This window comes from Rutilus rutilus (genome assembly GCF_951802725.1).
Source record: "Rutilus rutilus genome assembly, chromosome: 2".
Taxonomy (NCBI): domain Eukaryota; kingdom Metazoa; phylum Chordata; class Actinopteri; order Cypriniformes; family Leuciscidae; genus Rutilus; species Rutilus rutilus.
In genome coordinates, this window is record NC_140210.1 from 17068700 (window position 1) to 17083634 (window position 14935).

Consider the following 14935-nt stretch of genomic DNA (forward strand, 5'->3'; position numbering starts at 1 on the left):
CAATGTTGCGAGCACGTAGACAGGGACGTTGCCATAGCAGAAATGCAACGTGCCGGAGACGTTGCCAAAACGTAAATGTGTTTCAGGGTTCTCAAGTTTTATCAAAAGCTTGGAGTGAGATCACATGCGCTTAGGGGAGGAGCCCCCCAATTTTACCCATTGTTCATAATTAACCAGCACAAATTGAAATTATAACAATTGGTAAATCTGATAAATGACAGACCAATTCATCACATCAAATATACTCTTTAATGATTTATTTCAAAATTACAAATATGCAAAAATTAAAAAAATATAACAAATTGCTCCAACCAGTTTGGAAAAACAAATCTTTTTGCATTTTGAATGTGTCTAGTCGAAATGGTATAATGATTTGTAGGGGTGTAAGAAAAATCGATACACATGAGTATCGCGATATTTTATTTTGCAATACTGTATCGATTTTCAAAAACGCAATATCGATTTTTTTTTTTTTTTTTTTTAACGTCCAAAAGTATTCATGGTAAGACGGTGGTTCACGTTTATGTTGTTTAAAAGGCTCGCCGAACGGTGCGTGTCCACTGGCACGGAGCGAGCGGAGCAAGCGTTTTCAATTCATTCCATGGAAGTCGAGCTTCACGCTCAGCAGTGCATTTTGGGATTGACAGCGGACCGGAGAAAGCGTTGAGAGCGACTGAGAGCGTCAAAAGGTTGGGCAAACGCGGTCGGCAGTTGATGGATTTAGTGCGTAAATAATTTTGTTTACAAATTAGACGCTTTGCAGTTGTTTATATATGTTAAAGATTTTATTTTGGATGTGTTTATTGTTATATTGGCTGGGTTTATAAAATTGAAAGGATATTTGCTTGGTGCATTTGGAAACAAAGCTTGTCTATTTCTAAATGTAATCGCGTGCATGATGATTATACTGTCCGTGTGTTGAAAAAAACAAACACACTCGTAACAGACACACCCCAAAGCGGAGACGTTACAGCGTTGCCAGCGGCACCGAGCGGAGTTTTGCCGCTGTAGTGGACGCGCACCGTGAAGCTGCATTCACACCAAACGCTAATAGAGTGTCTGGCGCGAGTGATTTCAATGTTAAGTCCATGCAAAGACGCGTTTACGCGCGTCTGGAGGTCCTGTGGCGCGAATGAGGCGTTTAGCGCGGCAGACGTTAATTTGCCTCATTCGCGCGTCCAGTTCTTTTAAAATCTTTTATCACATAAAAACTTGATTTCAATAGGCCTATATGACACATTCATTTTGTTCACTTTCATTCATTTTCGTCCAGTTCACGTTGTTGTTTTGTATTGTATTGTAACAGGGGCTATGTATTTTCTTTTATTATGGCCTACTTGAGAAATATAAAAATTTGCTCACTAAGAACCTGTGAACCACAATACCAAACTGGCAGTCTGATTTTCTGTGAACTGAATTGTTAACCTAAAGTAAACTTCTTTGACTTTTATGCACATCATGTCTTTTTTTAAGTATTATTTTTTCTAAAATTATAGTCCTACTTTAAAAAAATCCCAATATATCGCCTTATGCACAGTATCGAAATATATTGCAATATATTGAATCGTGACCCATGTATCGTGATACGTATCGTATCGCCAGATTCTTGCCAATACACAGCCCTAATGATTTGTGTGGTGGGACAACATTGTGAACAAATGACATATTAGAGTATTAAGGGGTGTGTGTGTGTACAGCCAAACTGAGCCAAAGCTTCTGGCCTGGTTGCAAAGTAGTTGTAGAGTTTTTGACTGCATCAATAATAATGTGTACGATGGGCTATATATTAAATGTTCTAGCCTAAAAATGTTAGACGAGCTTTCTTCCAACTTACCTTCTCCATCACGACTTGTGTTCGCGCGATGTTGTTGGTTACCTAGTAACGAACGTATGGTGGCCGAGTCCGTCAACTTCCGTGTGTTCGCGCATCTATGTTGCCTAGTAACGAAAGCAATCTGGCCGAGATACGTGCTGGCGGCAGGAAACTTCACTTTGTGTGCCTGCGCCTTGTATACAACGTTATATATAAAGCTTGCAGGACAACTTGGTTGGCATTGCCTTTTCAGCGTGAGAAATACACGGTGTGGCGTGTGAGCGTGTGAACTGGTTGAAATTGCGTGTGTCTCACGGCCAATGCGTGAGACTTGAGAACCCTGAGTGTTTGCTGGGTAAACGGTGGTTTAATGTCAACATTGTGACAACGCTGTAACAACCTTCACCCCACAACGTATAGCAACCTTTTGGCTATGTTGTTAAAACGTTGTTAGAAGGTTGGGTACTTGTGCCAACATTCTGTGTTTGCTGGGATCCCAAAGGATCCTCTATTCTTGGATTGAGATCTGGTGTGGAAGCTGTTTGGTATAGCCTGTAGTGAAGTCATTGTCATGTTCAAGAAACCAGTTTGAGATGATTTGAGCTTTGTGAAATGGTGCGTTATTCTGCTGGATGTAGCCATCAGAATATGGGTATTCTCTGGTCATAAAGGGATGGACATGGTCAGCAACAATACTCAGGTAGGCTATGGCGTTTAACGATGCTCAAATGCTAGGGGCCCAAAGTGTGCCAAGAAAATACCCCTCACACCATTAACACCAGCCAGCCAGCCTAAACTACAAGGCAGGATGGATCCATGCTTTCATGTTGTTTAAACCAAATGCTGACCCTAGATGCAGCAGAAATCGAGACTCATCAGACCAGGCAACTTTTTTCCAGTCTTCTATTGTCCAATTTTGGTGAGCCCATGTGAATTGTAGCCTCATTTTCCTGTTCTTAGCTGTATATGCAGTGTTTATATGCTAGTCATGTGAAAAAGAAAGGACACCCTATTAAATTCTATGGGTTTATCAGGACATAAAAAAAAAAAAAAAATTTGGTCCTTGGCAGGTCTTAAATGATGTAAATACGACCTCAGATGAACAACAACACATGACATATTACACTGTCTCACTATTTAACAAAACCGAGGCCAAAATGGAAAAGCCATGGGTGACAAACTAAGTAAACCCTTACTGCTCCCATAGGAATTAAGAGGGTAGTAGCAGTCAAGCGCTGCTAATCAAATATATTTATATAAAATAAATATTAATCATCATCAAGTGTGATCACCAAGTGTGATCAGAAGTTGTGGCTGGTCTGGAGCATTCAGGTGTTTTAACACAATGCCAAGCAGGAAAGACATCAACGATCTTAGAGAAGCAATCGTTGCTACCATCATTCCGAGAAGGGTTACACAGCCATTTCCAAACAATTTGTAGTACATTATTCTACAGTAAGATTACAGAACTACAGTATTCTGGAGTCAAATGTGAGCTAACAGCTAAAGCTTGGCTGAAATTGGGTCAAGCAACAAGACAGTGATCCCAAGCACACCAGCAAATCCACAAAAGAATGGCAGAAAATGAAAAGAATCAAGGTGTTGCACTGACCAAGTCAAAGACCAGAGACCTCAACCCAATTCTGTGGCGGGACCTTACGAGAGCTGTGCATAAATAAATGGCGCAAACCTCAATGAACTGAAGCAACGTTGTAAAGAACAGCGGGCCAAAATTCCTCTAACAATGCGAGAGATACTGTACGGTCATACAGAAAACGAATCCTTCAGCTTATTGCTGTTAAAAGTGGCTTTACAAGCAATTGAGTCATAGGTTGTTCTTAGTTTGTTACCCATGGCTTTTCCATTTTGGCTTTATTGTTCTTAAATAAATAATGACACGGGTGTAATATGTCATTTGTTGTTGTTGTTCATCTGACCAGATTCAATCATTCAATCATGTTCAATCATCAACACCAGATGATTTTTATGTTCTGAAACGTAAAACCATAAAACTCTAAAGGGTGTCCTTTCTTTTTCACATGACTGTATATGCAAATATATATAGATACAGATACATAATGTTTTAAAAATTAACCAAATTGTCTGTGATGGTATGATTAGTAATATGATTAGAGCACAAGTGAAGTTAAGGAGAACAATTCGTTCCCTTAAAAGATATAAAAACACCGATCAAAACAATATCAAGAAAACTTAAACATCTCTATATAAGTTCATAGGCTGCTATCATACACAATTTTAAACCGGACCATGCAAAAGAAGATATATAACTACAAAATGCAGAATTTCTGGCAATTTGTTTATTCACTAATTCAGTTCTTAGCAACATCATATTGTCACAGACAAAATACTCAACCACATTCAACCTGGAGTATAAACACCATGCAGGGAACAGACCAAAAGTAAAACAAGAGACTACTGAAAGTATAGCAAAACCTTAGTGTTCAAAGTTCCAACCTCAACAAAACTATTGTAAACAAAGCAAGACAAATGTACATTTACTTTCAGTACACAAATTCACTAAAGACGTTTGCACATGTAATGTTTTAATCCAAAATGCAGCTTTTAAGTGTATACTCACTGAAGATATAAGTACACTGCATTCTTGATGTGTGAAACTGACTGATCAAACTCATTCATTCAGATCAGGACACTTTCAAATCTTTTATCTGAGGTAGAGTATTTTGTGAAAATATAAAAAATAATCATCTTTCTCTAGCTCTTTAAAATGGAACAATAAACAACAATAAAAAAAAAAGAAGTATTTTTTTAATTTCTTGTCACAAACTACTATTGGGGTTCTATTGCTATGACATTTATGTCTTTCAGTGCAAAACACCACTGAAAGAAATATAAAGCATTCTCAAGGACAGAGCGTAAACATGTGCTTTAGTAAGCCTTTGACTCAATAGTAGCACCAGATTAATACTGTAATCCACAATCTGTGGACTGTCCAGTAATTAACATGAACATAATTTAATATCACACCCACTTTTTCCATTATGTAAACATTCTCTCATCTTTCAAAGATTGAGGCACACACACACAGTTTTCTGGAGAATATGGACTATGATAAATACTTCAATTGCAGATTAAACGAAACGTAAGATCACACTGAGTAGAAAACTATGAAAACTGATTGATTTGGTCAAATTCCAAAACAAGAAACTAAACACTGCTATGACTTACATTGTCAATAATTATTCAGGAACAAACTGATGCTTTTCTTGAATGAAATTTCAGAGATTCATTTTAAATGTCCTTTTTATGCTTTCGGAGTTGTGTGCTTGGTTGGAATTTAAGGGTTTAAAAGGACAGCTCATCCAAAACTGAAAATCCTGCAATTTTATATTCACCCTCATGTTGTTCCAAACCTATATGGCTGACTGACTTTTTTTTCTGTAAAACAAAAAAGGTGACATTTTAGGATAATCCTGGCTATTCTTTTCCATGTGATGACAGTCTTTTAGGACTGTCAAGCTCTAAAAAGTCAAAAAGTTCAGAAAATGAGAGCATAGAATATAATATAATTGTATGGACCACATTATATTTGAATGTTTTTTTTTTTTTTTTTTGTCATTTTGCTGCAGTCCCCATCTTACTTCACTTTTATTATATGGAAAAGAATCATCCTTCAAAAATAAAAAAAGTCTGTCCTGCAAATTTGGAATGACATGACGGTAAGTAAATTGACAGAAGTTTTATTTTTGGGTGAACTATTTCTTTCAAGATTAGCCGTGTCTCAGGAATGCTACAAAATGTGGCTCCTGATGTAAACTAATGTGCTTCACAGAGAGACTATACATTTTATAGTTATGCTTTCATCCTTAGAGGGATATTCTATCAAAAAACTTAAAATTCTGTCATCATTTACTCACTTTCATGTTTTCCAAACCTGTATGACATCTTGTCTTCTGCTGAACACAAAAGAAGATATTTTGAAGAACATTGATGGATAACCAAACAGTTTTGGTTCCCGCTGACTTCAATTATACTTTAAAATATCTTGCATACAGGTTTGGAATGATATGAAAGTGAGAAAATGAGAAAATAATGAAAATTTTTATTTTTGGGAGGACTATCCCTAAATACACTATTGTGCATTCAGAAATACTGTAGCGCTAGCAATCATAGTACGGAAGGATCAAATGTATTGATGCTTGCCCATATTCTTGCTCTTAGAGATGTTTTCCATAAATAATTTTTGCGGTATTCAGTCTTTCCTTTCATATAAGACTTAAAAAGACACCAGATAAAAAAAAGAAAAGAAAGGAGAGCATTAACAAGGGTCCCTGTGTGGTGCCCGTTTCAGTCTATAGATAGTTAGTTAGATGCACACTCGTACGTACATACACACAGTGTCAGATGGACAAACAAGGCATTCTGATTGGTATTTTAAGGCTGGGTGTAGGCTCCGAATGGTTGTCGAGCACAGTGCATCTTGATTGGTGTGGTTATCTGATAATGATCAGATCCTTACTGGTCCATGCAGAACAGGAACACATTCTGATTGGTCCTTTATGTGAAATAAATCTTGCTTGGTCTATTTAAAGGAGGATCTGAGCCACGTAGGGCGAGTGTGTGCTGGCCACTGCTGTAAGCAATGGAATGTCACTGGACTCAATTCTGGGGGGAAAATAATAATAAATTCATATGACATTATGCAGTTTTATTTTCACAATGTCTGCATTTAGTGACAATTGCTGTGTTCACGCCATATCGTAATTGCCGTAGTCTTCAGATGACAACACGCGACATTCTATTCGGAGCTGCACTATCAACGCCTAAATGGATCTGCAGCAGTCATGTGGTACAGGGGTCACATGGAACATGTAGGAGCTCTCTGAAAATTCCCATCTTCCAAGCTGTAATTCCAAGCTCTACAAGGAGGTGAACACTTTTTACAAGTTAAAATGTCGTTATTACGGTAATTACAACATGGCATGAACACACCTAATAAGTAGGTAAGTGTGATCTTACCCCAGTGCCAGTCCCAGTTCTTTTACATGGACCCTGGTTTGTCCTCTCAGATATTCTGCTAAGGATCGACTCTTAAAATACACCTCCTGTAACCGGTCCTCCAGATGCATCACACACTGAGATGATGTTTGCATAAACACACAAAAAAAATCAGAGTCTACACTACTGATCAAAAGTTTGGGGTGTGTAAGATTTTTATTTTTATCTTATGCTGATTTGGTGCTCAAGAAACATTTCTCATTATCTATGTTGAAAAAAGTTATGCTGCTTAATATTTTTGTGGAAACTGGTATATTTTTTTCAGGATTCTTGGATGATTAGAAAGTTCAAAAGAACAGCATTTATTTAAATGTTTTTAATTAGTGTAAAAAGTCTCAAGATCAATTTAAATGCATCTTTGCAGGAATAAAAGTATTTAAAAAATCCTACTAACCCCAAACATTTGAATAAATAAACAGATAAACATACTGAACACTGCAGGTAATAAACTGTAAATATGTTTGTATGTGTGTGTTGAGGAGACTTACAAAATCGGTTGCGATGTTGAGCGCATATAGCTGCAGAACTGATGTGATGAGAGTGTGTATGAGGTTAGACGCCATCACGTCCCTGCCCATCCGCCCGCCCTCACACACGCGCCTTTGACTCGTCACCACCTGCACACTCAGTCGGTCTGTATCTGCCACAATGCACAAAGCCTCGGCCACGGGTTCATCCAGCGCCGGATGCTGCACATACACAAAAGGTACACACTTTTTCCTAATGTACGGTATAGACCTTAGTCAGGTTAGACGCCATATTAAATTTAACGTGGATGAAAACGAGGCTGCGAGGGATAGACTAAAAAGCAGTTCACACCAAGGACGATAACTATAACAATAATGATTTATATATAGTTCTAAAAGTCATTCTAAATACAAAAGAATAGCAGATCCACACCACAACCATGATGATAACAGCAAGGAGAAACGATATCGTTGGAATCACTTTCGGAATGTTTTTTTTTTCCAGAAGATGAATGATAAAAACAGCCAAGTTGACATCTAATCAGGATCCATCCTGCTTTAAAGAGCTTGAGCGAAAACTACAGCGCGTGCTTATAATTAAAAGAATTATCGCCCACTGGTGTGGACGCTAATATAGATATTGTTATAGTTATCTGTACAGTTATCGTTCTTGGTGTGAACAGGCATTTACAAACAACTTTCAAACCTGTTTTATGGAGTTTTTGTCAACTGAATTTGTTTATTTATTTATTTTGAAAGACTTTTAGTCAGCTGAACAATCGGTCATTTTCCTCATTTTCATTTCTGTCAAAAATTCTAAATGGCATTACCCTGGTCAAGCTAAAATTCAAACAAGAAACCAAATTAAACATTACACATGCTAAACATTAAAACTAACAGACATAAAACACTGGAGCAAAAATTGTCAAATGAATGATTGTGATTGTGAACATACATGAATCATTTACTGTATGCAGTAATAACTTTAAATGTAGCTGTACTTACAAGAACAGTGTGTTCCAGGTCAGCCATAAGGCACTGTTTGAGCCTGAGATCAGAACTGATGCCATGCAAGGCAAAGTCAGGCATGTACTGAGGACAGTAACCACCCAGCAAAGAATGCCCAAAATGATTAACACTGGCTCGACTCTCTACCTGATAACTATACAGAAACAAACACAAATGGTTATTGCAGCCTTCCTTGCAGATGTGCTAAAACATTTTATTACGAAGAGCTAAAAATCAAACGTGATTGATAGCTGTGGGCCAAAAATAAATGTTGCATTAAATACAACTATATTAGATTAAATTTTACTTAAAAAATAAATAAAAAATAACATTAACTTTTCTACATTTCAATGAAAAAAAAAAAAAAAAAAAAGTTATGATTTTTTTCATAACTTCTTGCCCTCTTATGATATAGCCAAATCAAAAGACATCTGGTTTCAGGAAGAGTAAAGGCAACGTTTTAGAACAATAATTTCGTGATAATATTTTTGATTTGCAATGTCCCTACTTTTAAAGAGGTCATGTCATTAATTTAATTTAATTTCCACAAACATTTTTGTTTCTGTCAAAAACAGTAAAAATACACTTTAGGTTTTTAACACTATTTTCCTTCAATTTTTTTTGCTGCCTTTAAGACTTCTATCTATGCATGTAAAATGATACAGCACTGCGCTGCACTTGCAAGCTGTGGGCTTCATGTCAGGTCCAGTAACAAAATGATCAGAAAAGTTTCACACAAACTATTAAGATCATATTGAACTAATGACTTTGTTAATAATAAACTTAAAGGGATAAAATTACCTCATGATTTACTCACCCTCAAGCCATCCTAGGTGTATATGACTTTCTTCTTTCAGACGAATCCAATCAGAGATATATTATACATATAAAACTGTCCTTGCTCTTCCAAGCTTTATAATAACAATGAATGGAGGATGAGATTTTGAAGCCCAAAAAAGTGCGTCCATCCATCATAAAAGATATCCACATGGCTCTGGGGGTTAATAAAGGCCTTCTGAAGCTAAGTGATGCGTTTGTGTAAGAAAAATATCCACATTTAAAATGTTATAAACTAGAACAACTAGCGTCCGACAAATGGCCGTACGCATCATTGTACAGCGAAAGAGTAACCCCTGACCTGACGCATGATGTATTGCCGAACGCGGAAGTGCAGAGGATAGAGCAAAACAAAAGCTTGAGTTTGTTGTCCAGCTCTATTTTTTTTAACCGCTTGCGTTGGTAAATGTAGCAGACGTAGTGCGTAGTTGTTAAAGTTTTAAATATGGATATTTTTCTTACACAAACGCATCACTTCGCTTCAGAAGGAATTTATTAACCCCCTGGAGCCATGTGGAGTACGTTTATGATGGATGGATGCACTTTATTTGGCTTCAAAATTTCGTCCACCATTCACTGCCATTATAAAGCTTGGAAGAGCTAGGACATTTTTTAATATAACTCCGATTGTATTCGTCTGAAAGAAGAAAGTCATTTACACCTAGGATGGCTTGAGGGTGAGTAAATAAAGGGGTATTTTTCATTATTGGGTGAACTATCTCTTTTAAATGCTGATATTCTTGTTGGTATTCTTCAGATGTATATGCAGAGCTGCAGGTGCTACATTATCACTAGTTTTTCTGGTGTTAATAATAGTTTTTTATCCTATTTCCTCATCATGGGTGAATAGGCAACACTGACATGTAGATGTGAACCGTCATGTGTTCAAATGCATTTATCCGTCTGACATCAAAAAATTGCAGAAGTTTGCAAAAAACCTATTACGGTGTGTTTTCATAGTACAACAACTGTCAAAAGGTCAAATACAATTTTATGCATCATGACAAGACTGATTAAATTAAGAGAGTGAGATTAGTTTGCACTTACTGTGGCAGTGGTAACTCGCACTCCTTTTGTTCTCTAGCCACGTACAGTTCTTGCGTTGGTGTTTCCTCATCATCACTGTCACCTAGAGCACTATCTGAGCTCTCGTTCCTTTGTATGTCACTCAAAATCCTTTGATGCAACTTCCTGTCCAATCCCCGCCCATACCCCGCCCCAGTAAGACCGCTGGCTTGTCCGTCATTATCTGCCTCCCTGGGGCTGCCAATGTGAAACTGCACCCTATGCAGAAGAGGACTCTGATTGGCCAAAATGTGCTCTAATCCACCCCCAACAGAGTCACTGTCTTCTCCAAAACATTCTTGTCCCAATTCTGTACATTCAGGCCTGACAGTGGTCGATTCCATACTGGGGGATGGATTAGTTGATTTTGTATCAGTCAAAAGGGTTTCATCATTTTGTTCTACAAAGGTGCCTGGAATGGCATCGCCCAAGCCAGAGTTCAGTGCTTTTTCACTGGTTCCAATAACACTAAAAGAGGGCTTTAAGGGGTCTGTTTTTTCATTGATCCTTTCGCTTCCAGAGGTGGGATCAGTGGTTTGAGAGGTGCAGGGATTGGCCAGATCGTTCCTCTGTCCTTGAGGTTGTACATGCTCCTGCAGGTCTGAGCAGCGAATGAAGTAGGACAGAACATACAAGACTCGCTGTACCAGCTCCCTCCTGCGTCCCACGACCACCGTTCGACACACTCTCACTGGAGAGCCCAATGCACCATACAGATCACCTAAACAACATAATACAGTAACAAAACTGGTTTATAGTTGCAAATGAAAACGTCGACGTCCGGGTTAGCGGTAGCATAAGCCATCAGGCAAGTGTTATTTAAATAAATTCCTGATGTACTTACAAACTTTCCAATGCCTCGAGTACAGAACCTATTTGTACTACTGTAGAAGTTTGGTACCATTCCAGGCATTATTAGTGGGGTAATTTACGAGATACAACCTTGGATCCATTAGCGCCTGCACTAATTTAATGTGAACAATACTATATTTTCATTCACATCCATCATGGTTATTTACGGAGCCCGGGAAGTCACCTGTGGAAAAAAACAAAACAATCCGTGGCGACGGTTTTGCAATCCGTCCGCTCAGTTTATAAACTGTACCCACGAATTCTCAAACTGTTCCCTCGGTTTAACAAATCGTGCCCACGGATTAATAAACCGTACCCACGAGTTTCTAATCCGCGCTCTCAGATTTGTAAACCGTGCCTTCAGTTTTTGCAATCTGTACCCACAAATTCATAAACCGTGCCCACGCTTTCGCAATCCGTTCCCACGGGTTTGTAAACTGTACTCACGGATTTGTGGCTCACTCTCATTTTAGAAGAACACGTTGTTAACGAATCTTATTGTATATTGTTTTATTGAATATTAAATGGAAAACATCAAATTGTCTTAACTGCGTCTGCATGCTTAATGTGATTCTCAATTGTAGCGGGTATGGGTGGAATATATGATTTAATATTCATGACGTGCATCAAAATCTTTTGTTTATTTGTGATAATCTTAGCACTTTATTATTATTTTCTAACCTGTATTATGACTGATATTTGACGAATTGCTTTGTTCATTTTTTTGTAAGTTTTGGACAAAAGCGTCTTCTAAATATGTAGCCTAAAATGTAATAATAATAATAATAATAATAATAATAATTATTATTATTATTATTATTATTATTATTATTTGTGTTAATAACTATAAATGTGTTCACTTAAGACAGTAATATGTTTATCATAAAATAATTTATGAATGCTTTATTTTTAAGCAAAAATTATGCAAAAATGTAGGCCTATTTTATCCAAAACTGTAAAAGGTTAGGTTATAGCCTATAATAATAAAGCATTGATAAATTATTTGATGACAAACATATTACTGTATTACTAAGTGAACTCGTTTATAGTTCATTTATAACTCAAATAATAATAATAATAATAATAATAATAATTATTATTATTATTATTACATTTTAGGCTACATATTTAGAAGATGCTTTTGTCCAAAACTTACAAAAAGATTAACAAAGCAATTCGTCAAATATCAGTCATAATACAGGTTAGAAAATAATAATAAAGTGCTAAGATTATCACAAATAAACAAAAGATTTTGATGCACGTCATTCATATTAAATCGTATATTCCACCCATACCCGCTACAATTGAGAATCACTTTAAGCATGCAGACGCATGTCAATTTGATGTACTTAATATTCAATAAAACAATATACAATAAGATTCGTTAACAACGTGTTCTTCTAAAATGAGAGTGAGCCACAAATCCGTGAGTACAGTTTACAAACCCGTGGGAACGGATTGCAAAAGCGTGGGCACGGTTTATGAATTTGTGGGTACAGATTGCAAAAACTGAAGGCACGGTTTACAAATCTGAGAGCGCGGATTAGAAACTCGTGGGTACGGTTTATTAATCCGTGGGCACGATTTGTTAAACCGAGGGAACAGTTTGAGAATTCGTGGGTACAGTTTATAAACTGTGCGGACGGATTGCAAAACCGTCGCCACGGATTGTTTTTTTTTCTCCCACAGGTGACTTCCCGGGCTCCGTAGTTATTTAAAGAGGCCATATTATGCTTTTTTTTTTTTTTAAGTCTACTAGAATAGTTTTTCATGCTTGGATGTTAAAAAACACATTATTTTTTCACATATTTTATGTTGTTGCTGCACCTCTCTTCCCAGTGTGTCAGTAACGCTCTGTTAGTTTCAGTCTCTATGAAGGCCCTCTTTTTAGAAAAGCTAAATGTTCTCTTGATTGGTCTGCTTTGAGAGCGTTTCGGAAATGTCACGCTCCTTACCATAACTGCGAGTTTCAAAACACTATCCAACTCAACCAGGCATCGCCCCTTTATTTTGCGTATGCCTTGGGCAGGAATTATTTAAATGAGGAATCTTCAAAAGAAGAAAACTCAAGACTACAATCGAGTGGTTTCAGAGAGTTCAGAAACAGTGCTTACTGATGTAGAGAATAACTCTTTTTGGAGTGACTTTGTAACTTTCTCATAATCAAACAGCAATATTACACACTAAAGAAAGTTGAAAATGTAATTTTACCTTTAATTTATAAAACAATTTATTTGCTGAAACTCTAGTTAAAATAACTATGTTGTGATATATATGTTACTGAGATATATAATTAATTGCTCATGGCATGATTTTTGAAGATTTTCAAAACTACTAACGTGATGTCCAGAGTGCAGTAGACTCAACATTCCTGCTTGAATATTGTATGAATGTTTGTAGGAGTATATATTTATACATTTAGTCTTGTGTGCTTTTTTTTTTTTTACCTAATTGAGCCCACAGTGGGTTGTATGGGTGAGATTTTGCCAACAGATCCACTGTCTGTGAGGCAGGTTTCTGGCAGGCAGGTGTGATTGGCGGCAAGCTGCTGGGCATCACCGTGGGAACCCAGGCTAAGTGATGCGTAAGAACAGCAGTAAGGAGAGCTGAGAGAAACCTAGACAAAAATGAAAGGAAAAGTTCACAAAGTTCCCACCAGAACTCAATACAATAAGGCAATCAAGAGGAAATAACTCATGACTGACTGCCACACAGACACACCTTGCCAATTGTGTTTCCTGACATGCTTAGGATCAGTGATGGTGATGGAAACAAATAATTCATTTTCCAAATATCCCTTTGATTACACAGTACTAGTAAAAGAACAGGGTTAAAGATTTGAAGTAATATGTTTAGTAGAAAGGTTAAGGACCACTGACTGGCTCTTGGCTCCGTGTTCCATCAGAAAACTCATCTCCTTCAGAAAGCGATGACACAGTAGGTTTCGCTCGGTACTTTGGGATATCATGGAAAGCCAGACTGGCTCGCTGATGCGGGGAGCCATGTACAGGTTCCACACCGTCATCCTACAAACCAATAGAGAACCAGATGAGACTAACGCAAATCAATGTTCAAATTGACTTGATCTCAAACTTGAGGGCTTCTGCAACAATATCCTCAGCACCAAGCTGGTCATGAAACAAAGGATGTTTAATACTGTAGGGGGGCATGAAGATTCATATTTGTTCTGTAATTTTAGATGCAGAACAAGAATGCTGAAAATACATTAAAACATTAAAATAAATACTGTAAATATTTAATTCCAGTGCTATGATCACTGCCTTGCTGAATTAATTGTGCCATTTTAGTCACTGCAACAAAAATAGTACATTGTACATGAACTGTACATGAAGAATATAATGCTAAAAATATACTGATATCAGCACCACATCCCTCTCACTTTCACCTGAATTCTCCCAGTGCTTCCATCACTCGACACAGATAGACCTGCACTCGCTGACTGGACTCAGCTATCCTTCTACACAGAATCATAGCCTGAAAAACAATCACACACAGTTTGAACTTTGAGGTAAAGTTGAAATGTTATGCAAATAGAAATACTACATACAGTACAAGATTTTTTTTTTTAAAGAAATTAATACTTTTATCAGCAAGGATGCTTTAAATGATCATTATTTAAAGTGGCAGTAAAAACATTTACATTGTTAAAGGGGTCCTATTATGCCCTTTTATGAAGTCTTGATTTTGTTTTTGGGGTGTACTAGAATATGCTTTTATGCTTGATTGTAAAAAAAAAAACACATTATTTTACATTATTACAGCACCTCTCTTCCCAGTCTGGTTCGAACACTCCGATTTCGATGTAGCCCCTCCTTCCAAAATACTGCTGGCCCAG

The 14935-nt window shown here is 37.2% G+C and overlaps 1 protein-coding gene across 5 annotated transcripts in view; it reads right to left on the bottom strand.

Annotated features, from left to right (window-relative positions):
* Positions 1-4116: 4116 nt before the first annotated feature.
* Positions 4117-14935, bottom strand: part of fnip2 (folliculin interacting protein 2) — a 28526-nt gene continuing 17707 nt past the window's right edge. For all 5 annotated transcript variants that reach the window (XM_084401914.1, XM_084401913.1, XM_084401912.1 and 2 more), the window contains 8 exons: positions 14486-14574; positions 13959-14105; positions 13527-13696; positions 10210-10948; positions 8323-8479; positions 7339-7539; positions 6812-6927; positions 4117-6457 (listed from right to left, as the gene is read on the bottom strand). In XM_084401914.1, the coding sequence (XP_084258040.1) occupies positions 6379-6457; positions 6812-6927; positions 7339-7539; positions 8323-8479; positions 10210-10948; positions 13527-13696; positions 13959-14105; positions 14486-14574 (1698 nt within the window). In that variant the 3' untranslated portion in view covers positions 4117-6378. The remainder of the gene's footprint in view (positions 6458-6811; positions 6928-7338; positions 7540-8322; positions 8480-10209; positions 10949-13526; positions 13697-13958; positions 14106-14485; positions 14575-14935) is intronic.